General features: G+C 47.0%; 1 protein-coding gene across 4 annotated transcripts in view; it reads left to right on the top strand.

The window, feature by feature from the left end:
* The window catches only part of Grik5 (glutamate ionotropic receptor kainate type subunit 5), a 63,620-nt gene that overhangs the window by 33,244 nt on the left and 6,299 nt on the right, over positions 1–24,077 (top strand). For 3 of the 4 annotated variants that reach the window (XM_078031969.1, XM_078031967.1, XM_078031970.1), the window contains 7 exons: positions 7,349–7,465; positions 7,648–7,757; positions 8,090–8,263; positions 17,883–18,048; positions 18,872–19,097; positions 21,122–21,250; positions 21,346–21,467. In XM_078031969.1, coding sequence (XP_077888095.1) covers positions 7,349–7,465; positions 7,648–7,757; positions 8,090–8,263; positions 17,883–18,048; positions 18,872–19,097; positions 21,122–21,250; positions 21,346–21,467 — 1,044 coding nt within the window. The remainder of the gene's footprint in view (positions 1–7,348; positions 7,466–7,647; positions 7,758–8,089; positions 8,264–17,882; positions 18,049–18,871; positions 19,098–21,121; positions 21,251–21,345; positions 21,468–24,077) is intronic. The other variant, XM_078031968.1, reaches the window with a different exon arrangement.

Genomic DNA, 24,077 nt, shown 5'->3' with positions numbered 1-24,077 from the left:
GACTGAGTATTAATCCCCACAAGGATGTACTGTTATTTACCTAACCATTTTTTATATTTAATTATTTTCAAGCATTTTTATTTGTACTGTTATAAACAACTATAAACAAACATCTTTCTGCATAAAAGCTTTGCCTGAATAGCAGCTTCTTTTTTCTTTTCTTTCCTGCTCCTTTCCTTTCCTATTCTTCTCCAGTCTTCTCTTCTTTTTGAGACAGGGTCTTCTTATGTTGTTCAGGTTGGCCTTGAACTCCTGGACTCAAGTGATCCTCTTGCCTCAGTCTCTTAAGCACCTGGGACTATAGGCATGTGCCACTGCACCCAGCTTATTTACTGAAGATTGATTTTTGCACAGAATGGCTGGACAAAAGAGGAAGACCCTTTCTATGGCCTTTGTTATATATAGTTGAATAGCTTTCCAGAAAGACTACACCAGTTTCTATACAGGCTTCTTCTCAGAATCGAGTGCTTTTTGTTTTAGGGCTTTGTTTTGTTTGTTTTATTGTGATACTGGTGATTGAACCCAGGAGCACTCTAACCACTGAGATACACCCCCAACATATTTTATTTTTATTTATTTTATTTTTGAATATTACATTTTAAAAAATTTGTTCTAATTAGTTATACATGATAGTAGAATGCATTTTGACACATCATACATAAATGGAGTATAGCTTCTCATTCTTCTGGTTGTACATGTTATTTTTTATTCTGAGACAGGGTCTCACACTAAGTTCAAGGCTGGCCTTGAACTCATGACCCTCCTGCCTCAGTCCTCCTCAGCACTGAGTGCTTTGATTAGTTTTTAGCAATAGAAACCCTCTGTAATTTTTGTAGGTGGCAAATTGTTTTAATTATTCCTGCATTAGTGGACCACAAGGGGCTTATATGGTCAGGTAAAAGATGGAATCTGGGCCCATGTTCAACTTAGAATGGGTCTTCATAGGGCTATGGACCCACCTTGTGTTTTCCTAGTTCCTGGCTGTATAATAAATAGACATACGTAGCAGCCAGCAGCATCCCACACAGAGGCACTGACCTGTGGAGCCAGGGCCATTATGATAGAAAGAACCAAGTGGAAGCCCCTAGAACTCCCCGTCTTTCTCAGGATAGTAATTCAAAAGCAATTTTACATCCTTAGGGGAAATTGCAGAGATTAGTTCCACCATTAACAGCTTAAAGAAGCAGGGGTAGTGATACCACCCTCATTCCGCTGGCCCATTTGGCCTGTGCAGAAGGCAGATGGATCTTGGAGAATGACTGGATTATTTTCACTGTAATCAGGCTATGACTCCAATTGCAGTCGTTGTCCCAAATGAAGTATCTTTACTGGAGGAAATCAACACAGCCCTTGGCAGCTGGTGTGAGCTACTGACCCGGCAAACGCTTTTTCCTCTATAAATTTCCAAGGACCACCAGAAGCTAAGAGTGTGCATCTTCACAGCCTTGCCTCAGGGCAACATCAACTCTCCCACTTTCTGCCATGATAAAAGGGGCAGAGAACTCGATCTCAAGGGTTCCCACAGCATCATGCTGATCCACATGTTGACAACATGATGCTGATCTGATCTGAGGAGCAGGAGATAGTTTTGTAAATGAGGCGGACCATAAATCCCCTGCTGATGTCTGTCAGGTCCAGTCTGGAGATGAAGATAGCACCAGTTAGTTGACTAACATCCCATCAGTTTTTTGAACAGAGAGAATTGAATATAAAGGATTGTTAACTAAATGTAAAGTTATTGACGAGCTAATTGAAAAGATAAAAAGAAAATCAAAGGGTCACTCAGGCAGCAACTACAGGTAGCAGCTATCACCCTTGGGCTGAGGTGACAAGGGGAAGAGATTGAAAAGATGAAAACTTAGGAACCTACCAGAAGACCACTCAGAGCCAAGACTCATTAGTCCTGAGGAGAGAACCCTATTTGCTTAGTATGTGACATTTTTTGGATTTGGGGACAACTTATAATCACATTAGATTGTATAATTTCCATTCACTTACTTTCCAAACAAACCATATAACTTGTCATTTCTAGTGTGGTCTGGAGTACACACCAGCTCTGTAAGCGAGTCTTAAGTTGGCAGCTGATGGCCCAGCAGATCCACAGATCTACAGAGAGCTGCTGGCAAATGGGATGCTATATGGGGCCGCGTGGTGTCAACAGGCAATTAATTCATGGAACAAACTCAAACCCTCTGCAGTTTCTCTTTTGAGAAACTACTTCTGGCTTCTTTTCTAGGCCCTACTAATAACCCAACACTTTCCCATGCCTGTGAGTGACTGTGTGGCCTCTTCAAGACCTGGGTGTGTCACTTCTGGGTCAGTCAGATCCCACCAGGAGATAAGCCACACAGATATTTGAATGAAGAAGATAATTTTGTTCTAGGTATAAAGTTGTTCACTAGGTAAATGTGAGCCTGAAAATTCCAAGTCAGGAGGTTTGACTCGTTCTCCTGTAAAGGGCCAAGGAATAAGTATTCTGACTTTCCGTCCATTCTGCCATAACCACTCAGCCCTTCTGTTGTGTGGAAACCAGTTTGACAACATGTAAACAAGCAGGCAGACTATATTCCAATAAAACTTTATTTACAAAACTAGGTAAATGAGCTGGCCTTGGCCTGGGGTCCATGATTTGCCCACCTTTGCTCTTAGTGTCCTGCAGGAAGTGGCCACAGGAGGAGCTTTCGCTGCTGCTGCTGGTGTTTCTGAGAGGGCTGGCTCTGCAAGTGTTGGGAAGCTGTAAACTGGCTTCATCTGCTATCGTGGAAAGGAACCACTGCTGCCAAAGGGTGCCCACGCAGGCTGGGAGGAAGAGAACAGCGACAGGAAGGAGCAAGCTCTCTCCCCCTGCAACTCGGCAGCCTCCCTCTAGTGCCCCCCTATGGGCAGAGCCTTCAAGGCAGGAATATAGGTTGCACATAGCCTCTATATTTGGAGCTGAGGGAGAATCACAAGTGCTTTGATTGGGTACTTAGATGATCCCCCTTGTAATTCCTAATTTGAATTCGTTCTAATTTCATTCTAGAGATTAGACAACTTTCAGGGTCCCATTGGAGAAAAGTGTGGGGGTGCATGTTAAGATGGGAAGATTTTTCTAAGAAAGAGGTATTTCTGCTGGGAAATGAGGGTGAGGAGGAGGTAAGAGGGGTTCCAATAGGCTTTGACAGGAGCCTAGAAGGAATTCACAGCATTTGAGGATCCTTTAGTCCTACCTTCAGAGCAAAACCCAAATCCGACCACCACTTTCCACTACCACTGCTGACCCTCAGTCCTGCTCCACCATCTCCCTGGGCATTTTTAGTCAGCTCCCTGGTCCCTGCATCCACTCTGGTGCCTGCAGTCTGCTCCCAGATTGTCCAGATCATTCTGGCATGACATCCTCTGTTGCCCTTGGAGCAGAGCCCGACCCCTCACCATGTCTCACAGGTCCTGCAGGGCTGTGTTCCCTCCATGCCACACTTCCCATCCCTCCTGTTCTCCCACAGCCTCCCTGACCACTGCAAGCCATTTCCCACCTCAAAAACCACCCACTGTCCCACAGCCTGGAACTTGCACCCCAGGTCTTCTCCTATCTTGCCCTTGTGCTTCCTTCAAGATGGGTCTCAAATGAGACCCTACAGCAGAGAGTTATCCAAAGCACTGTCTTCCATTGGTCTCTGTTGCCCTGCTTTATTTTACTTCGTTGCACTTGTCACTTTGTGTGTTTGTATTCACAATACTCCCAAAACTAGTATTGTGCTTGGCCAGTAGAGGGCGTCCAGCAAAGATATGTTGAGCAGGTAAATGAGAGAATGAATGAACAAATGCAAAGGGCACAGCAGTTGTGATGCAACTGGAGATGGAGATGCACCTTGGGCTGGAGACCAAGATATCAGGGGGTGAGGCAGGCAAGGTTTCAGGAGCCAGATGGAGCAGGGCCTCATGGAGGAACAGGTGAGCATTGGGGCTGATAGTTGAAGAAGAATGAGCGGCATTGAGGTATTTAAGCAGGGGAGTGGTGTGAACAGATTGTGGCATATTGGAGTCCCTTGGGCTGCCAGCTGAGTGGCCTGGGAGATGGAGATGAGCTTTCCAGTCATAGGTGGAGGCCTGGGCTGGGGTAGTCAGTGGAGGCAGAGATGAGTGACTCAGCTCTGCAGGTGTTTGGGGGCAGAATCAGGAGGGTTCAAAAGAGGCTGCAGGGACTGGGGATTTAGCTCAGTGGTAGAGCACTTAGCCTGTGCAAGGCCCAGGTTCAATCCCAAGCATGGGAAAAAAAGTGTCTACAGTGAAGGCAAGGGAGACAGACATGTACAGGATGACCCCCAGATTTCAAATGTGATGGCTTCAGGGAAGATGGGATTCAGATCAGTCTTCGGGAGAAGGTAGATGTTGAGGTTGCTGAATGTTCCTTTGAAGTTCAAGGGCTCATTCATTTCTTGAGCTCCTGAGAGCCAAGGAAGGGTCATACCTGCACTTGACCTCAGATGCCCCCATCCATGGAAGGATGTGGGCAGCAGAGAGGAAGTCTCCTCAGCAAGGGAGTGATTCCAAATCTGGGAGCAGCTAGGTCAAGACACCTACCCTCTCTGTGTCTCAGTTTCTTCACATGTAGTATGGTGGGAATGTGGTCTCATTTTATAGTTTCTCTGGGGGACCAAACAAGCTACTCCAAGGAAACCCTGGAACAGTGGCCCTGTGGGAGCTAATGTGTACTTAGAAGCACTTAGAAGGATAATGTGAATAAGAGGGCCTTGGGGTGGGGGTGAGTAGGGTTTGGAGGCTGCTTTGGGGTAGGCTTAAGCAGTGAGGTATACTGTAAGCCTCCAGTGATTGAGGAAGAGCAAGTACAAAGATCCTGAGGTCGGGAGTGAGCCTGCTAAGTTGAAGAGCAAAAAGCAGGCCATTGTGACTGGAGGAGTGGGTAAGGGAGAAAGGGCATGAGAAGCCAGCAAGGCAGACTGCAGAGGGCCTCTGGGCCATGAAAGGGTTTGTCCTAGGTGCTGTGGGAGGCCATGCTTGGTTTTAACAGGAGAACATCCCTTTGACTTATATGTGAGGAATTCATCCAGGGTCTATCAGTGGTAGAAGGGGCATCTATGAGTGGTGTAGGTGAAGAGAGGTGAATAGATCTAAGAGTGTTTCAGGAGCAGTGCCACTGCCCTTGTTACTAGAAAGAAGCAGCAGGCCAGCTGATGAGGAGGTTGGTGAGCCTTCAAGGGACAGGGAGAAAGAAGCAGGGGAGGCCTGCAGGCTTCCTGAGGAACTGGGGATAGCCAGGGCCCCTCGAACCCATCTGAAAGGCCACTGCTTCCTCTTCTCTGAAATGGGGACTGGGCCACCATGGGTGGCCACTGGGTGCACAAAATGAATAGGATTCCTGTGCTAGCTGGACTGTTCACATCTTAGTCATAAATGTGACCAGCATACAGGAAAGGAGGTAAATGCTCCTCATTCTCAACACCCAGGAAGCCCCACAGATGTTGCCAGAATCAGATGGGGTTTGGGTCTCTGCCACACACCGGGCTTCTGTTATGCCTTGGGGCTGAGCTGACTCAGTGCTTAAGCTGTATCAGGCAGGTACCAGAGTGCCATCGCTTGTTGCCTTAAGCCCGCTGTTTGACCTGTGCCGCCTCAGCTCTGATTCATCTTTCGGGTCTGTGTCCGCTCTCCTGATCTTGGGGCATTGTCTTTGGACTCTCCTCTGGCCCTGGCCCTGGATTTCATATGGCACATTTACATTCCTCCTACTTTTAGGTTTGGTTTTTAGCTTGTGCCCCTCTACCTTGTGGTGCTTTCGGTGATCTGGGCTTGTATTTGATCCCTGCCACCTATTCCTGCCTCTGGGTTAGGTCCTGGGCCTGGGCTGTCTCACTACCATCCAGGGTTGTGCTTTGATTCCTGTGTCATCTCGTGGCTGTGGGTTCTGTTTCTGGCTGTGGCCTCTCCCTGACTGCAGATGGGGTTAGGCCTGGATTGTCTACACTGGCTGTACCCTTCTGGGGACTGTGTCCTCTCTCTCCATCCCAGGTTATGTCCAGGCCTGGGTTCCCTCCTGTACCCTGTCTCAGCCCCTTCAGGACCTTGGCTCATTCATTTCAGCCTCAGGGGAAACTCTGTTTTTGAATTTAGGTTTCAGGCTCCTCCGTCCCTGGCCCCTGAGGCTGGGACCCAGTTGAGGCCCAAGGGATGGAGTCAGGTTGCTAAAAGGGGCATCCTGGGGCCCTGGTCTCCATCCTGGGACTGGGGATCTGTGGAGGACATGGTGCCTGACACCTTGTTTACAGATGAGCAAACTGAGGCCCAGAGATGTGAAGGTTGCCTGAGATCATGCAGAAAGCTGGGCATAGCCAGGGCTCCCACCTCCCCATGCTCACCTCACCTGCTCCATCATGTACAGGTGAATGCTCCTCTGTGCAGTGCGTGCAGGAGTGTATGTGAAGTGCAGGGATTTTTTTTAGGTCTTGTGTCCAGCCCTTGGCTAAAGACCAGCTACTGTCCCCTTAAGCCAGAGTGAAATGGCCTTTTGGATCAGCCAACATGTTCTAAAAGGGGTTCCAGATACACCAGCAGGTCCAACCCACACCCTGCTCTCTGTCCCTCCCTTCACTGCTTAAGACCTGGACCCTAGCACCCTCCACTTGGGGCCCCACACAGCCTCCCCTGAGGTCATTTCAACTGAGCCAGACACTGTTCCCATATGTCTGGGGAGGCTTCAGGCACACATCTGGGTCACTAATGTCTTCCAGGGGCAAGAGAATAGAGGTCACATCCCCAGTTTGCAGTCCCCAACAGCATCTTTTACTCACTAGTGCCTTTGCCTCAGACTTGGTTTCCCCATCTAAAAAACGGGGCTGGGATTGGCCCAAGGAGCTGTTGGAAGGAGCGTACAAGATCATCTGCATGACTTGCTATCCAGCACGGAGCCTGGCACTTAATAAACATCACCCAGTGCTAATGATTAATGCAGAAGAGGTGAAACCAAGGCCTGAAGAGGGTCCTGGAGCAAGCTGGTGACCAGTTATCTTAAGGCCAGTCTCAGGCTGTCTGCGTGTCTTTGGGTTAGTAGGGGACAGAGGTGAGTAGTGAGTTCTATAAAGCAGGTCCCTGATGATACTTGGTAGGGGAAGGGACAGGGCAATGACTGAGATTGAGCAGCTGGGCAAGACTAGGGCAGGAGGAGGCCTAAAGGCAGTAGGAGCTGTGAGGGCTGATGATGGCCCAAGGTGGACACCCAGAGCCAGTTCAGGCTCTCGGCCCTTGTGATCCTTTCCTCTCTCTCCTTTGCCCCCTCAGTGGCACAGGTTTCTCTCTAACTGCCCATCTCTGTCTCCCTTTCCTCCCCCTCTGCCCTATCCTGCTTCCCCTCCAGCAGAAGGCAGACCTGGCTGTGGCTGCATTCACCATCACTGCCGAGCGGGAGAAGGTCATCGACTTCTCCAAACCCTTCATGACCCTGGGGATCAGCATCCTCTACCGAGTGCACATGGTAAGCTCCCAATGGGGACCATGGACTGCAGCCTGACCCAGGGGATAGGGACAGGGCCTGCAAGTGGGAACAGGACTCCCACTGGACCACAGATGGGCCCATCAGACTTCTGGTGCCTGACAGGGACCGGGGGTGAATATACAGTCCAGGTCAGGAGCAGCTCCAGATTTCACTCCCCACAGGGCCGCAAGCCTGGCTACTTCTCCTTCCTGGACCCCTTCTCCCCTGCCGTGTGGCTCTTCATGCTTCTTGCCTACCTGGCTGTCAGCTGTGTCCTGTTCCTGGCTGCCAGGTGAGTGCACTCTGCTGCTTAGGAGGGAGGGCAGGGACAAGGCATGAGCCCTTTCCCCTTATGGCTCTGCCTTTTGCTCTGTGGATCTCTATCTGAGCCATCTCCTTGCCTCTTCCCTGAAGAGGTGTCTCTCCATGTCTCTATCTCTCTGTCTCTGTGTCTCTGCCTCCCTTTCTCTCTATCTTTCCTCTGCACGTGTGTCTCCATCCATCTTTCTCTTTCCCTGCCACTTTCCCATCTCTGCTCCTCTGACCACAGTGGCTCCATGTCCCCCGACTCCTACCCTTTTCCCCTTCACCTGGACCCATGCACCTGCCTATGTCTCTCCACAGGCTGAGCCCCTACGAGTGGTACAATCCGCACCCATGCCTGCGGGCACGTCCCCACATCCTGGAGAACCAATACACGCTGGGCAACAGCCTCTGGTTCCCAGTGGGGGGGTTCATGCAGCAGGGCTCGGAGATCATGCCGCGGGCGCTGTCCACACGCTGTGTCAGCGGAGTCTGGTAAGATGCTTTCTATCTGCCCGGCAGGGACTAGGGGTCATCTGAGTTCTGGAAGGTGTAGGAGGCTGCTGCAGTCCTCTGGGTGATCTCCACCTCCAGCTATGTGGCAGGAAATGGGGTCAGACACTGAGCCCCAGCATGACTGCCTACTAGCCATATAACCTTGGGTAGGCCCCATCCTTTCTCCATGCCTCAGTCTCCTCAACTGAAAACTTGAGAATAAAAAGGCTTATGTCTGAGGTCTGTGAGGATTCAGTGAGGCAGTCAAGGAAAAGCACCCTGTGAGCCTGACAGCCTGTGCTGACAGGAGGAGTTATGGTCACAACAGGAGAAACATCATCTGCTGTCACACACACTGCCCTGGTTATCATAGAGACTTAGAGTCCTTGAAGTCCCATAGTGACCTAGCATCCTGGAGAGAACTCATTTTTCCCCTTGGACAAGCTCCAGGAAGCCCCATGTCAGGGGGGCATTCACTGAGAACTCATGATCTCTAGTCCACAGTTTTAAAAAAATGTGGAATTAGATGCCAACACTCAATGTCCAGGCAAATTCATTCAGGCACAGTGGCACACAACTGTAACAGCAGTGACTCAGGAGGCTGAGACAGTGGGATCACAAGTTCAAGTTCAGCCTTAGCATCTTAGACCCTCAGCAACTAAGCAAGATCCTGTCTCAAAATAAAAAATTAAAAGGGCTGTAGATGTAACTTACTGGGCTCAATCCCCAGTACCAAAAAAAAAAAGGAAAATTTACCCACAAATCTAGGAGACCTGTCAGCACTGACCGGCATCCCAGCTGACATCAACTTCAGGCCCACACTCCCCACTTCCATTACTCTCTGGCTTGGCCTCACATTTACCTCCCTGGTCTATCATACAGCAATTGGATTCAACTGCAGTTCCTGTAACTAAAGAGAAAGTTTAGGATGGGGGATAGTCTCCCTGTTTTATGGATTAGAGAGGAGTGGGTTGCTAAAGAGCATGCATTTGGCTAGATGCAGAGCCAGGTTCCAGCCCCACCCCGTGCCAGCCCTCAGAACTGCCCTGCCAGCCCAGCTCCTGAGGCCCTCCGTAGCCTCTCCAGGAAAACCCCAGGCCTTCTAAGACACGTCCTCCTCCCCTCCTTCCCATTAGAATTCGTGCATCCATGGACATTCCACAGGGGTTTGTTGAGCCCCTCCTATGCCAGCTCCATCCCTGTTCTTCAAAGGCAAAGGTGTTGATAGTAAACAGGTAAACAATAAACACTGGGCTTCATATTTTATTTAATGGATCTGTCCCAGAGACATTATTTAATATACAATTGTTCAATCAAGACTAATCTTAAGAGGCAGCAGGTTTTTCTCTCTCCCAGCTAAGTGGATGCAACTATAATTCACTTAGTCCACTGGCTTTGAAACTTTCAAGTCTTTTTGCTTTTGTTTTCTGTTTTGGTGGTATTGTTCCAAAGGTTTGTATTAGTACTCACTATGGAGGAGCTAACTGGGGCTATAAATGTGTTAATTGAGGAAACTATGAACAGCTGGGAAAACTTGAAAACTCAAACAAACCACAGTGGATGAGAGTTCAGACTTTAGCACCCACACAGAACCCAAGTCAGAGTCCTGGATACTGGCTTGTGACAACATCTCATTTGTTCATGTTGGTTATTCCCACAGTTTACCCCAATGAAATTTTCAAGTCTTAATGATTTTTAAAAGTTTTTGAATTTGCATCATTTCAGATGGCTACTGCAAAATTTATCACAAATTTACTGGCTTAAAACACATTAAATGTATTCTGGAGGTCAGAAGTCCAAAATAGATCTCACAGTGCTAAAATCAGGTTGGCAGGGGGGTCTGGATCCTTCTGGAGGCTTTAGAGGGAATCCCTTTCTTTGCCTTTACCGGCTTTTAGAAGACACCAACATTCTTTGGTCATGGCCTCCTTCTTCCATCTTCAAAGCCAGCAGAGTAACATCTTCAAATAAATCCCCCCACTCCCCCTGATTCTGACTTTCTTCTTCTACTGATAAGCACCCTTGTGATTCATTGGGGCTGTCTGGACAATTCAAGAGTAAGAGTATCTCCCAATCTTAAAATCCTTAAGTTAATCACATCTGCAGTGTTCCTTTTACCATGTGAGTTGATGTAATCATGTTTTCTAGGAAATAGGATGTAGATATCTTTGGTGGTGGCAGCAGGAGGAAGCTTATTCTGCTACCATACTGCTCAAGAGAAATGTATTGATATTTTCAATATAATGATGTATTAGATGCACATAAAAGTGCTGTTGAGGGGGCCAGGTTGTGGCTCAGTGGTAGAGAGCTTGCCTAGCATGCGTGAGGTGCTGGGTTCGATCCCTGGCACCAAATTTTAAAAACTAAATAAAAACAAATAAAATAAAGGTATTGTGTCCATCTATGACTAAAAATAAAATTTAAAAATTAAAAAAAAAAAGAAAAGTGCTGTTGAGGAACTTGCAGAGTGCATGACAGAACAGTGGAGAATGGCCCCCTGAGGAGGTGCATGGGAGCCGTCTCAGGGGCTACAGTGGAATCACCCATGCCAAAGAGGGTGGGAGAAAGCCAGGTATGTGAGAAGTAGCTGAGAGGACACTGAGAAGAGCCACTGCAGGTCAAGCAGGGGGAATCAGTGGCCTCTCTGCAAACCCTGATTCCTGCTCCTTGGTCAGGGACCCTCTTCCTGAGGTTCATGTTCTCCAGCCAGGCATTCTTTGCCTCTTCCATTGCTGTCACCCAGAAGCCCTGGGTCATGCCCCCTCTATCACTGGAGACTTTGGCCCTATGCTCCTCTCTTCTGTACCCCAAATCTATTCACACATTTGCTCATTTCATAAATGTTTGTTAATCTGCAGATATGACCCCATCGTGATAATTCAGCAAGCCAGGTCCCTGACTTCCAGGGGCTGGCGTTCCTGTAGTAGACAGTAGGGGTTTGGTGCCATCATCCTAGAGGGCTTTGCTGAAGCTTAACCTGCAGTAGCCTGGCCAGACCTGCTTTCTTTCCCCTGGTCTCCAGTGTCCACTTGGTCTGCAGCTTCCTGTAGCCACATCCAGGGGCTCATCATCATTCAGGACAGCTCTGCCTTGGAAATCAACATTCCAAGACCTCTCTGACCACAGCCCCGTCCCTCCCAGACTCTGTCTTGTTCCCTCTCCCTGTTCTCTGAGCCCTGCCTGCCTTCACATCCATCCATCTCCAGGTAGGCTCCCGGGCACTCTCTTCAGCCGTTGTCCTCTACTCTTCCCCTGCTGCTCCTTCCCTCAAGCTCTCTTGGCAAGAAAACCCCCAAACCTCAGAGCTAGCTGCACTTGGCCTTTCCCCCTCCCCACAACCCCAGTTCCACAGGGTCTCTCGCAGCCCCCTTATCCATATATCCAATCCCTTTCTTCCTTGTGGCTAATGTATGCCCTACTAGCCACCCACCACTGGAGGCTCTGTTCTTGCTTCTGGGATGCCATGTCCTCAGGTTTCCTCTGGCCACTTTGGTCCTCAACCTCATTTTGCTGTGGATTCCCTTTGCCCTCATCCATCCCTCAAATGGGCTTATCACCCCACACCAGTGAGGGTTCAGTGCTCGAAGACTCAGCACCTTCTTTTTATAACAACTATTCTTTCAAACTTCCTTTTCTACCCTGAAATTCAAGGATAATATATCTAAAAACAGGCATAATTTTTAAAAAAGGAAGAAGAAGAATAAGAATATAACACCCTATTTGCAATATGAAGGAAAAAAGAAAGTGATTTCTAATAAAGTAACATCATGGTAATATGTAAATGCTTGGATGTTGCTACACCAGAAGACAGAATACCATGATCAGGTGGCATCTACTTGTAAGGAATAAGTCTGGAATGATAAGGAGTTTTCTTGTCCCCTGGTCTCCAGTGTCCACTTGGTCTGCAGCCTCCTGTAGCCACATCTATTAGAATTTTGTCAACCCTTAATATTCGATGTGGAAATAGTTAGCAAATTAGTGTGGCAAATATGAATTGCCATGAATGAAATAGTTTGCTAATGCAGGTGATCTGAGCATCCTGACTCCAGGATTCAAACACAAATGGACCAGTCATCTGAGACATGACTTCCCAAAATGGTAAAGAGTTCTTGCCTGAGTACCAAACAAAGCAACATCCAGTTGTTTCTCAGTCTGAACAAGAGATGTATTCCTGGAGATTTCAGTTTATTTTCTAACTGCAAAAAGTATGTGGGTTTTCTTATACCAAAGAGACAGGCTTAGGTCCTCATGTCTGAATTTTCTCTCTTGTTCAGACTAAGCTGAGCATGGTCAGACAATTGCCACCTGCTGGACCCACTCTGACCAGCAGAGTTCCCCCACACTTCACCAAACACCTTCCCCACACACCTCCATGCATACCCCCAGCCAGAGACCACCAGTCTTAACATTTGGTCCAGGGCCATCTCATCTATGCCCTGGCTTCCCTTGCTTTCCAGATATAGATACTTCTGAAATCCTCATCTTTGACATCTTCATGTATCCACCCAGCTTGGGCTTCTTCTCTTAGGCACCCAACAGGCATCCCCAAACTCATTGTTCAAAACAAAGCTCGTGGTTTTGCTCCCAAATCTAACTCCCCATCTGTGTTCCTTCTGCTGTCTCTCAGTGAGTGGCCCCATCACCGTCTACCCCATCACTACAACCAGCCAGACAGGAGGTATCCTCAAGGACAAGTGTGGTGCCTGGTGTATATAGGCACTGGTTAATTTTTTTTTTTTAACTGTGACTGAACCCAGGGACACTTTGTTACTGACTTATGTCCCCAGCTCTTTTTATTTTTTATTTTGAGATGTGGTCTCACTAAGTTGCTTAGGGCATCACTAAGTTGCTGAGGCTGGCCTTCAACTTGCAATTCTCCTGCCTCAGCCTCTTGAGTCACTGGGCACTGGTTAATATTGTTTTAAAGAGTGAGTGACAGCATTGACCCATGGGTGAGTTGGGAGATACTTGGTTTCTGGAAAGGTTGTATTAGTCCCTGGGTTTTGTGTGTTGGGGTTGGGTTTTGTTTTACAGGAGGCTGTATTATCACTAGAAGGAGGACAAGGGGGCAGGATAAGACAAATGGCTTCCCGGGGGTCCTGCAGCCAGGCCCCTGGGTGCCTCTTCTCCCAAGTCAGTCTTGTGTCACCAAGATAATAAGAGCAAACGTCTGTGTGGCACATTTGCTCTCTCTTCCCAAAACCCTGTGAGGGAAGGCTTGCAGTTGTGCTTACTTCATAGGTGAGGAAACTGAAACAATTTCAAGGTCATACAGCTAGAGCCAGGATTTGGGGATTTTCCATAGAGCTTTCTATTATTGATTTCTAATTTAGTTCCATTGTGATCAGAGAACACACTCTGTAGGACTTGAATCCTTTTAAAATTACTGCGACTTGTTTTATGTCTCAGCAAATGGTCTGTCCTGGTAAAGGTTCTGTGTGTACTTGCACTGAATGTGTATTCTGCTGTTGGGTAAATGTCAGCGAGGGCCAGTGGTTGATGGTGTTATTCAAGGCTTCTGTGTCCTTACTGCTTTCCTGTCTACTTTTCTACTTGTCCTATCAGTGACTGAGAGGAGAGTGTTGGAGTCTCCACTAGTAATTGAGGAGAAATTGTCCATTTCTCTTTTCAGTTCTGTCATTTTTTGCTTCATGAATTTTGAGGCTCTATAATTAGGTGCATGAATGTTTAGGATTGCTGTGTCCTCTTGATGATTTGGTCCTTTTGTCGTTATACTTTGTCAGTCCTATGAATGATCTTGTCATGACCACTCAACTCTGCCATTGGAGTATGAAAGCAGTCGTAGATAAAATATAAATGAATGAATGTGACTGTGATCCAGTAAAACTTCATAGATACTGCTGGACGTGTGGTGCATGCCTGTTAATTCTAATGATTTTGAGAGGTAGAAGCAGAAGGACTGCATTCAAGGTCAACCTTGGAACTTAGCAAAACCCTGTCTCAAAAAAAATTTAATTAAGATTATTAATTAGATTTAAATTAAACTGAGCCAGACCCTCAGCCTTTTTTTTTTAGAGAGAGAGAGAAAATTTTTTAATATTTATTTATTTATTTTAGTTTTTGGTGGACACAACATCTTTGTTTGTATGTGGTGCTGAGGATCGAACCTTGGCCGGACACATGCCAGGCGAGGGCGCTACTGCTTGAGCCACATCCCCAGCCCCAACCCCCAGCCTTTTAAAATTAATTTTATAAAAAAGGGTTTAGGTTTGTGGCTCAGAGTGTCCCTGGGTTCAATATCCAGTACCACAATAACTAAATAAATAAAAATAAATAACTGTATAGCTACTGACACTAAAATTTGAATTTTATATAAATTAGGTGTCATAAAATATTACTTGTCTTTTGGTTTTTTCCTTAGCTATTTAAAAATGTGAAAACCAGGGCTGGGTTGTAGCTCAGTGGCAGAGCACTCGTCTAGTATGTGTGAGGCACTGGGTTCGATTCTCAGCACCACATATAAATAAATAAATGATAAAGGTTTGTCAACAACTAAAAAAAATGTGAAAATCATTCTTAGCTTGTGGGCCAGGTTTGACCTGCGGGCAGTGGTGCATACCTGTAATTCCAGCTACTATGGGGGCTGAGGCAGGAGGCTCACGAGTTCAAAGAAAAATAAAAAGTAAAAATAGAAAGGGAAAGGAACGTAGTTCAATAGCAGAGCACCTCTGGTTTCAATACCAGTACTGCAAAATAAATAAGTCATCTGCCAGCTTACTGTTTGTCCTATTTGTTCTTTGTTCCCTTTTTCCTCATTTCCTACCTTGTTTTGAGTTTATGATATCTTAGGATTCTGTTTATCTTCATCATCAAGTAAATATACTTCTATACTTATTTTAGTGATTGCTCTGGGTTTGAAATATGCATCTTTAATTTATTAAAAAATACTTGCAAGCTGGGTGTGGTGTGGCACAACTCTAATCCCAGAAGCTCAGGAGGCTGAGGCAGGAGGATCGAAAGTTCAAAGCCAGCCTCAGCAACTGAGTGAGGCCCTGAGCAACTTAGCAAGACCCTGTCCCAAAATAAAAAGGGCTGGGGTTGATGGCTCAGTGGTTAATCACCCCTAGGTTCAATCTCCAGTAAAAAAAAAAAAAAAAAAAAAAAAAAAAAAAGTTAAAGTAACATACAATTCATATAAGATGTAAGACCCTTGCAACAGTATATATCCATCTCATCCTCCCACCTTTTGACTTTAATCATTTACGTTACTTCTGTATATCTTATGAACCCCACACTATACTAGTGATGGGTGGGTGTATAAATAGTAAAGGTTTTTTAAAAAAGTTTTTAGGGGGCAAGGGTATAGCTCAGTGGGAGAGTATCTGTCTAGAATGCATAAGACCCTAAATTCTATCCCAGCACCAAAAAAAAAAAAAAGAAAGAAAGAAAAAAGGAAAAAAATCAAATGTGGAATATGCCTTCTATATTTACTTACATGTCTACCATTTATAGTGTTCTTCATACCTTCTTGTGCATCCACATGCCCATCCAGTATTATTTTCCTTGTACTCAAAGAGCTGCTTTTAACATTTCTGAAAGTGCAGGTCTGCTGGTAACAAACTCTCCCAGCTTTGTTTACATGAGAGATGTTTTCACGTGTGACTTTGGAGGATGTCTTTATTGGATTTGGAATTCTAGGTTGACAGTTTTGTTTTGATTTTTCTTTCAGCATGCTGTTGCCTTGTTTTTTGGCTTGAATATTCTCTGACAAGAAGTCTATTGGAGCTATTATCTTTACTTCTTTAGGTGTAATGTGTCCTACACACACACACACACACACACACACACACACACACACACACACACACACCTTTATCTATTCTGGCAGCTTTTAAGCTTTTCTCTTTATTACTGGTTTTCAATAATTAATTATAATGTGCCGTGGTGTATTTTATATATAAATGTGTTTATACTGCTTGGGGTTTATTGAACTTCTTGGGTTTGCATGATAATAGTTTTTGTCAAACTTGAAAATTTTTTAACCATTACTTCTTCAAATAATTTTTTTTCAGTCACTGCTTTCTCTCCTCTCTTTCTGGGACGCCAATCATATCTGTGTGAACACTTGATACTGTTCCTCAAGCCACTGAGGCATTCTGCTTGTTTACAGTCATTTTCCTCTCTGCTTTGTTTTGGATGGATTCTGCAGCTGTCTTCCATTTCCCTGATCTTTTCTGCTGCAGTGTCTAATCTGTGTAATCCCTTCCAGCAAAAGTTTCTTTTCAGATATTGTGTATTTCATCTCTAGAAGATCCCTTTGCCTCTTTTTTATATCTTCCATTTCTCTCCTCCATGTGCTTTTTATATTCTTGAGCATTTTGAGTATATTTATAATAGCTATTTTAATGTCCTTGTCTACCTTTTTCATCGTCTTTGACCACTTTGAGTCTCTTTCATTCCAGGGTCCCTTTTATCCTGTACCTTTATATATCTGATTATTTTTTTAATTAGATGATAGATATTGTGAATTTTACATTGTTTATATTATAGCATCTTGGACTTCTGGCCAGGGAAGTCCAGGGAGGTAGGGAGAGAGGATGAACCTACCAGGAGGATTTAACTTAGCTCAGTGATAGAGTGCCTATCTAGCACCACAAAAACAAACCAAAACATCAAAAGAGTCTTGGACTTTTTCTGGCAGACAATTAAATTACTTGTGAATTATTTTGATCCTTCTAAGCCCATATTGAAGCTCTTTTAGGACAAGTCTTGTGTTGTCTTTAGGGCCCATGTAACCCAGTTTCCAATATGGTGTACTTTGTGTTCCCTACTGAATATCTCATATATTCAATGAGGTCTCTACTCTGGCTGGAAGGAGCTCAAGCAATTCCCAGCCCTGTGGGAACTCTGGGAATTGTTTTCCCTTTGAAATTTGTTCTTGTCTGGCCCCATGGAGTTTCATCCATGCACTTACAGATTGATATTCAGCCAAAGACTCAAGGGGACCCCAGGTTTCTGGAACTCTCTGTGCAGTTCCCTCCTCTTAAGTATTCTGTCTCACAAATTCCAGACGTCTTGCTCCCTCCACTCTAGCTCCTATCTCCATCTCCACAGCTCTGCGGGATTGCTGAACTGTTTGGATTTCCCTTCCAGGTGCTGAGTGTGTAAATTAAATCCATTGGGCAGCCTATATGATGATGTCTCACTTCATTTCTCTTTTCTTAGGAATCACAGTCCTGAGATGCCTATCATTCTCTATAGTTTCCTATATCTGTACAGTTTTCTGGTGGTTTATGGTGAGAGGGTACTTTTTTATGTAAATGTATTTTTAGTTGTCAATGGACTTTTATATTTTAAATTTGTATATGGTGCCAAGAATTGAACCCAGTGCCTCACACATGTTAGACAAGTGCTCTACCACTGTGCTACAACCCCAGCCCCATGAGAGGATATTTCTCATACCAGGAAATAGAAGTCTCTGGAATGGATATTTAAACCCAAGGAGTCTGGCTTCAAAATCCACACTCCTAGTCAGCAGTCAGCCTGTTGAATGTTGGGGTTACTGTTGATGAGGGAGGTACCACTAATGGAGCACATGGTCACAGGTCAAAGTGGCAGGGATGGCTCCAGCCTGCAGCTCATCCCTCCCACCCCTCAGGTGGGCCTTCACCTTGATCATCATCTCCTCCTACACGGCCAACCTGGCCGCCTTCCTCACCGTGCAGCGCATGGAGGTGCCTGTGGAGTCGGCGGATGACCTGGCAGATCAGACCAACATTGAGTATGGCACCATCCACGCTGGCTCCACCATGACCTTCTTCCAGGTGGGGCCACTGGGAACCTTCAGGCTTGGTGTTGGGATCCCTGCCCTGCATAGCATCTCTGAGTAGGGCTGAGCAGGGCGTCCTGGATCAGAGACTGATGATCAGTGACAGTCGGGAGATATGGGAGCAAAGGACACACTTACTCTCATGGGGAGTGCTGCTGTCTGGCAGGGGACAGGGAATGGGGACAGGGAAGCAGACATGGGATCTAATGTTGAATCAGTGCCATAAGTAGAGGACAAGCAGGGCCAAGGAACTTCTAGAAGGGTCAGAACTGGGAATATCATCCAACAGAGAGGAAGGAGGGCCCTAAAAGTGAGAGAATACACTCTATGTATTTGGGGTAAAAGAAAAGAAAGATAAAAGCTTGGCAAGGAGGTTTGGGTTAAAGACTCAAAAACCTCAAAGGCCAGGGAGAGCACTTAGATTGGACTCTGCACATGGGCAGTGGGGAGCAAGGGGTGACAGTTTAGAGTTGGACATTCCCCCTGGGCCAGGTTGGGGTAGACAAGTGTTCTGGAGGAGGTGAAGCTGGGTGGGGCCACTGGAGGGTTAGGGGAGAGGAGAGAGGAGTAAGTCTAGGAGGTTGCTGAGCCATGAGGGCTGTGAGGCATCCTGGGAGAGGGGGCATGGGGATGATTTGGACCTGGCTCAGACAGTTTGTCTAGTCTCTCTCCTCTGTCTTTGGCTCTTTCTGTCTTGATCTCATCTCTGTAGTCTCTCAGATTGAGGGAGACATCCTGGAGGGCAGGGTACAGGGCTTGGGAAAGGACATGGGTGGAGAGACCCTCACCTGTCTTCCCCTTGTGCTCCCTCTGCCCAGAATTCTCGGTACCAGACGTACCAGCGTATGTGGAACTACATGCAGTCCAAGCAGCCCAGCGTGTTCGTCAAGAGCACAGAAGAGGGCATCGCCCGTGTCCTCAACTCCCGCTATGCCTTCTTGCTCGAGTCCACCATGAATGAGTACCACCGCCGCCTCAACTGCAACCTCACCCAGATCGGGGGCCTCCTCGACACCAAGGGCTATGGCATTGGCATGCCGCTGGGTATGGCTTCAGTGAGGATGTGGAATGGGACAGGAGCCCTTTGTGTCTGAAAACAAGATGTATGAGCAGGCCCGGGACTGGGCCAGGGCCCCCTGAGGCTGGCTGAGAATTCTGTGTGTAATCTTCTGGCTGTGTGGCATTAGGCAGGTGTCATCACCTTCCTGTGCCTCTGTATCTTCCACCTACAAAGATGAACCCAGGAACAATCAGTTCTAGACTCCAAGGGCTGTTGAGAGAATTCAATGAGGTTTTGCTGTATAGCTCAGTACATGTTGGCTATGAGGCTTGCTGCCTTTCCTCATTGGCCCAAGGAGCCCTTGAGGGAGAGGACTTGATTTTATTTGCTTCATATTCTCTGCACCAAAGCCTACAGTTTGGCTCAGAGAAGGTGCTCAGGAAATGATATAAATGGATGGATGGATAGAAGGAAGGTATGTATGTAAATGGAAGGAAGGAAGGATAGATAGATGGCTGGATAGGGGAAGGAGAAAGATAGGAAGGAAGGAAGAGAATTGGGAAGGGAGGAAGAGAGGATGAACCCTCCATGGGAACTTAACATGTTATTTTTTTTTTTTTTTTTTTTTTTTTTTACCAAGAACAAACACAGATATATATTACGTAACGTCTGAGGGTAGCACGCCGGCGACCAGAACCTCACCGCCCGGCACGCTTTCTGACACACGCGCATGCGCTCTCCTTCAACCTTAACATGTTATTTTATTCTTCAGTTCAGGACATGCTTTTTCAGGGCTCAGTGCTAGAAGCCTACCACTGATTTGTCTCCAAATGTTGACATTTTGGCTTTTAAAATCATGTGTGAGCCATTGGTGCTTACATTAGTTACCTGTAACTGCACAGAAATTCTGAGCATTTTTGCATGAGAGTTCATGCTGTTCTAGAGAAGTAGTGTAGCCTGGTGCCTTGGGGACAGGCTTTAGAGTCACATCAGCCTGGTTTTAGATCCCACTTTCCACCCTGACTCAGTACATGATCTAAGAGAAGAGCATCGCCTCATTCAGAAATATCTGCTTCAGATGGAAACCTCTGCTTCACAGGGTCATTGCAAGGCTTGAATAAATTCTGCAAACCCAGGGTATGGCACATAGCAGGTGCCTAATAAACATTAATTACCTCTACTCACCATATCCCTACTTCCTGGCATGTGACAGATGTTCTATGAGTATCTTAGTAAATGAAGGAGTGCGTACAGAACAGGATATATGGGGTGTTTGAGGCCCAAGGATGTTTCAAGAGGAGAACACGAGGGTGAGGAGAGAGATGTTGTGAATAGGAGGGGAGAATGGGGATCCATTCATTCACTCAGCAGATTGGTCTGATGTCCTCACAGGTGCCAGACCCTGGGCTGGATGCTGGGCAACAGAGAGAAGATGCCAAGCACCCCAGCCCCTCCTACCTTCCACTAGGGCAGTAGGCAGCAGAGATCATAAACATGTAGCTGCTGTGTCATATGACGTCAGGTGGTGATAAGTGTTCTAGCTGAAAATTTAGGGGAAGAGACTGACAGAAGGGGGTTCTTGGGGCCATTTTAAATAAAGTGATCAGAGAAGACCCTGAGGAACCAGCATGTGAGCAGAGATCTGAGTGAAGTGAGGGAAAGAACATTCCAGCAGAGCCAAAGGTCCTAAGGTTGGACTTTGCTAGGCTGATTTGGAACTTGCAAGGAGGTCAGTGTAGCTGGACCTGAGAGAACCTTGAGCAGGGGTACCAGAAAGTGGCTGCCTGAGAATACAGGCTCTTGTAGGCAGAGGGAGGGGCCTTGTTCTAGCAGCAGTGAGGGAAGCCATGGAAGAGGTTTCAGCAAGGGAGGACTGATCTGATTGCTCCTAAAACTGACTCCTGGCTGCTGTGTTGTGAAGAAACTGGGTAGGGGTGGGGAGAGGCCACAAGGAAGACCCTGAGCAGCATGAGGGACTGATGGAGGCCACGGTGAGGGGACAGTTGGGTTTGGGGCAGGCAGGGCCCCAGGGCCTGATAGCCAGTCCCTTCTCATGTGCCCGGCCCAGGCTCCCCATTTCGGGACGAGATCACGTTGGCCATCCTGCAGCTCCAGGAGAACAACCGACTAGAGATCCTGAAGCGCAAGTGGTGGGAGGGAGGCCGGTGCCCCAAGGAGGAGGACCATCGAGCTAAAGGTCAGCCACCCCTGCATGCGGCATGTCCTTCCTGAGGACCTCCTTGCAGCCCCATGCCCACACAGCCCACTCTGTGGCTCTCCCCTAACCCCCAGGTCTGGGCATGGAGAATATTGGTGGCATTTTTGTCGTGCTCATCTGTGGCCTCATCATCGCTGTCTTCGTGGCGGTCATGGAATTCATATGGTCCACAAGGAGGTCAGCAGAGTCTGAGGAGGTGAGGAAGTTGGCCAAGGGTGGGGCATGAAGCACAGGACCCCTAGGCTGGGGCATGTGAAGGATGTGGCATTGGAAGCCACCTGGTGGATGGTGGGGAGCTGGGGAAGGGGGAGGAGGAGTACAGCAGGTAAGGAGGGGCCTGGAGAGACTCCTGGGGTTAAGGAGGTCCCAGGAGAGGTGAGAGAGCAGGCAAGGAGACAGAGCATCCAGGCGTGCAAGGATAGAAGGAGAAGAGCCCAGGAAGAGATAAAGATGCAGGGAAAGGGGGTGGGGGGAGAAAAGTGTGGCGAGCCACAGAGGCCATAAAGCAAGAAAAAATTAGAGGAGAAACAAGCCACAGAATGCAGACTTGATGACCAGTCTCATGCTATAGTCAGGATCACTACTTCCAGAGGGCCTAGGTGCTGCTGGGTGACACCTCTGCTGTTCCAGACCCATTCATGTTCCCACAACCCAGACTGCTAGTGCCCCTTTTCCTTGCTCTGCCAGCCTCCAGATCCTCCTCCACTCCTCACTTCCAGCAACTGACCTCACAGGTACACCCCAAAACCCCAGCCCCACATCCAGCCCCCGCATTCTCTACTTGTCCCTTCCACTCCTCTGAAGACAGCCTCCACCTTTGCCTAGATCACTCCCTCACCTTCCCAAGGAGATCCCTCCAGTGCAAGGCAAGCAATATTGAGTCTGTTTATACCCCCAGGTCTTTCCTCCTGCGTTGCACAGTCAGCTGTCTTCTCTTTATTGGATCAGCAATAAGCATACAAATGTGCTGTAACTCCTCCCACCCTAAAGAAGTCCTGTCTTGACCCTACTTCTCCTCCCAGCCACCATCAGATCTCTCTCCTTTCCTCTGCCTCCTTAAGAGGGTTGTATCTCCCTGTTCTTTCCAGTTTCTCTCCACCCATTCACTATTGGGCCCAGCTTCTGTCCCTGCGCCTCTACTCTTTTTTAATATATACATTTATTTTTTAGTTGCAGGTGGATACACAATATTTTTATTTCATTTTTATATGATGCTGAGGATCGAACCCAGGGCCTCTCACATGCTAGGCGAACTCTACCACTGAGCCACAACCTCAGCCCGCCCCTCTACTCTTTAATGAGTGACTTCCTCATCTGAAATCCAGTGCCCAAGTCTCAGGCCTCATCTACCTGGGACAGCAGCAGGCTTCAGCACAGTTTATCACTCTGTCTCCTCAATACCTTTTCCTCTCTGCTGATCCTTTGTTTTCCTCCCGCCTCTCAAGTCACTCTCCTAAGCTCCTTTGTTGGGTCTCTTTCTCCCCAGGATTTGTTGGGGGATCCCAGGGCTTGCTCCTCTGACTGTTTCTCTTCTCTGTTTTTCTCTATTTCCATAGAGGTCCCAGGAATGGCTCTTAAAACTTTCTATGTGCTGATGACTTCTATACTAGTTATTCATTGTTACCATTATACCTTTACTGCTTAAAACAGCAAACTTCTGTCAGCTTACAATTTCTGGGGCCAAGAACCAGGCAACAGCTTAGCAGGGTGGTTCTACCGCCCTATGTTGAGATCACAGTCTTGGTGTTGGCCAGGGCTACTGGGATCTGAAGGCTTGATGGGGGCTGGAGGGTCCACTTCTAAGATAGCTCACTGTCCCAAATATATCCATGATTTTCATTTATGGTGAGGACTAATGACAACACAGGCCAGCACCAATCAAGGAGATTCTTAGCCAGGAGCAGTGGTATATGCCTATAATCTGCGGGACTAGGGAGGTGGAGGCAGGAGGATCACAAGCTGGAGACTAGTCTCATCAACTTAGTGAGATCCTGTCTCAAAATAAAAAATTAAAAAGCATGGGGATGCAGCTCAATAGCAAAGTGCCCCTGGGTTCAATCCCCAATAAGGGGAAGCGGGTATGGAGATAAAGATTCTTATTATGTTTCCTGAGAAGTGGGGGTAGGACATCACATAGGGCCACAGGAGAAGCACCAGATTTGGTCAGGAAGTGGAAGCTGCCCAGAGGGGAAAGACTAGGCCATTAGTTTTCCTGCAGTTTCTTTGGGCAGGGTTGGGCAGGCAGGCATTGGACTGGCCAGTTTGAATCAGTCAGTGGACTCTAGACTATAGGTACTGTCTCTAGTTGTCTTGTACCTGACCTGGAATGATTTAGGGCAGGGTAAATATTGGGGGTACATGAAATTAAATTAGGTGCAAGGGGTGAGTAAGAGTATAGATAGACTCAATATTGCTTGCTGTGCCTCTGATAAGCTGAGGAATCCTTTGCTATCTAAGATTTGGCTAGTTCTGGGAGGGTTAGTCCCTCCCCAGCCTGCAGGATTTTGAAGATATTAAAACATCCTAAGACACAGAAAATAAAACACATGATTAGTACATTCAAAGGCAGTTGGTAGGATGCCTCAGTTTCTTGAACAGTGACCTCCATGGTCCTCATGCCATGGCAGCTGATATCCCCCAAGGCAAGTGATCCAAGAGAGGAAGAGCAAGAAGTGAAAATGTCAGATGACCAAATTCTGTTGGTCCCACAAACCAACCTTGATACAGAGAGGATTACATAGACGGGTAGAATCTTAAGAGATTGCCTTCCATAACCCCCAAGTGTATTTCCCTGAGCCCAAAGTTT

This window comes from Ictidomys tridecemlineatus, chromosome 15 (assembly GCF_052094955.1).
Source record: "Ictidomys tridecemlineatus isolate mIctTri1 chromosome 15, mIctTri1.hap1, whole genome shotgun sequence".
In the NCBI taxonomy this organism is placed as follows: domain Eukaryota; kingdom Metazoa; phylum Chordata; class Mammalia; order Rodentia; family Sciuridae; genus Ictidomys; species Ictidomys tridecemlineatus.
This window is presented reverse-complemented; position numbering and strand designations above follow the sequence as displayed.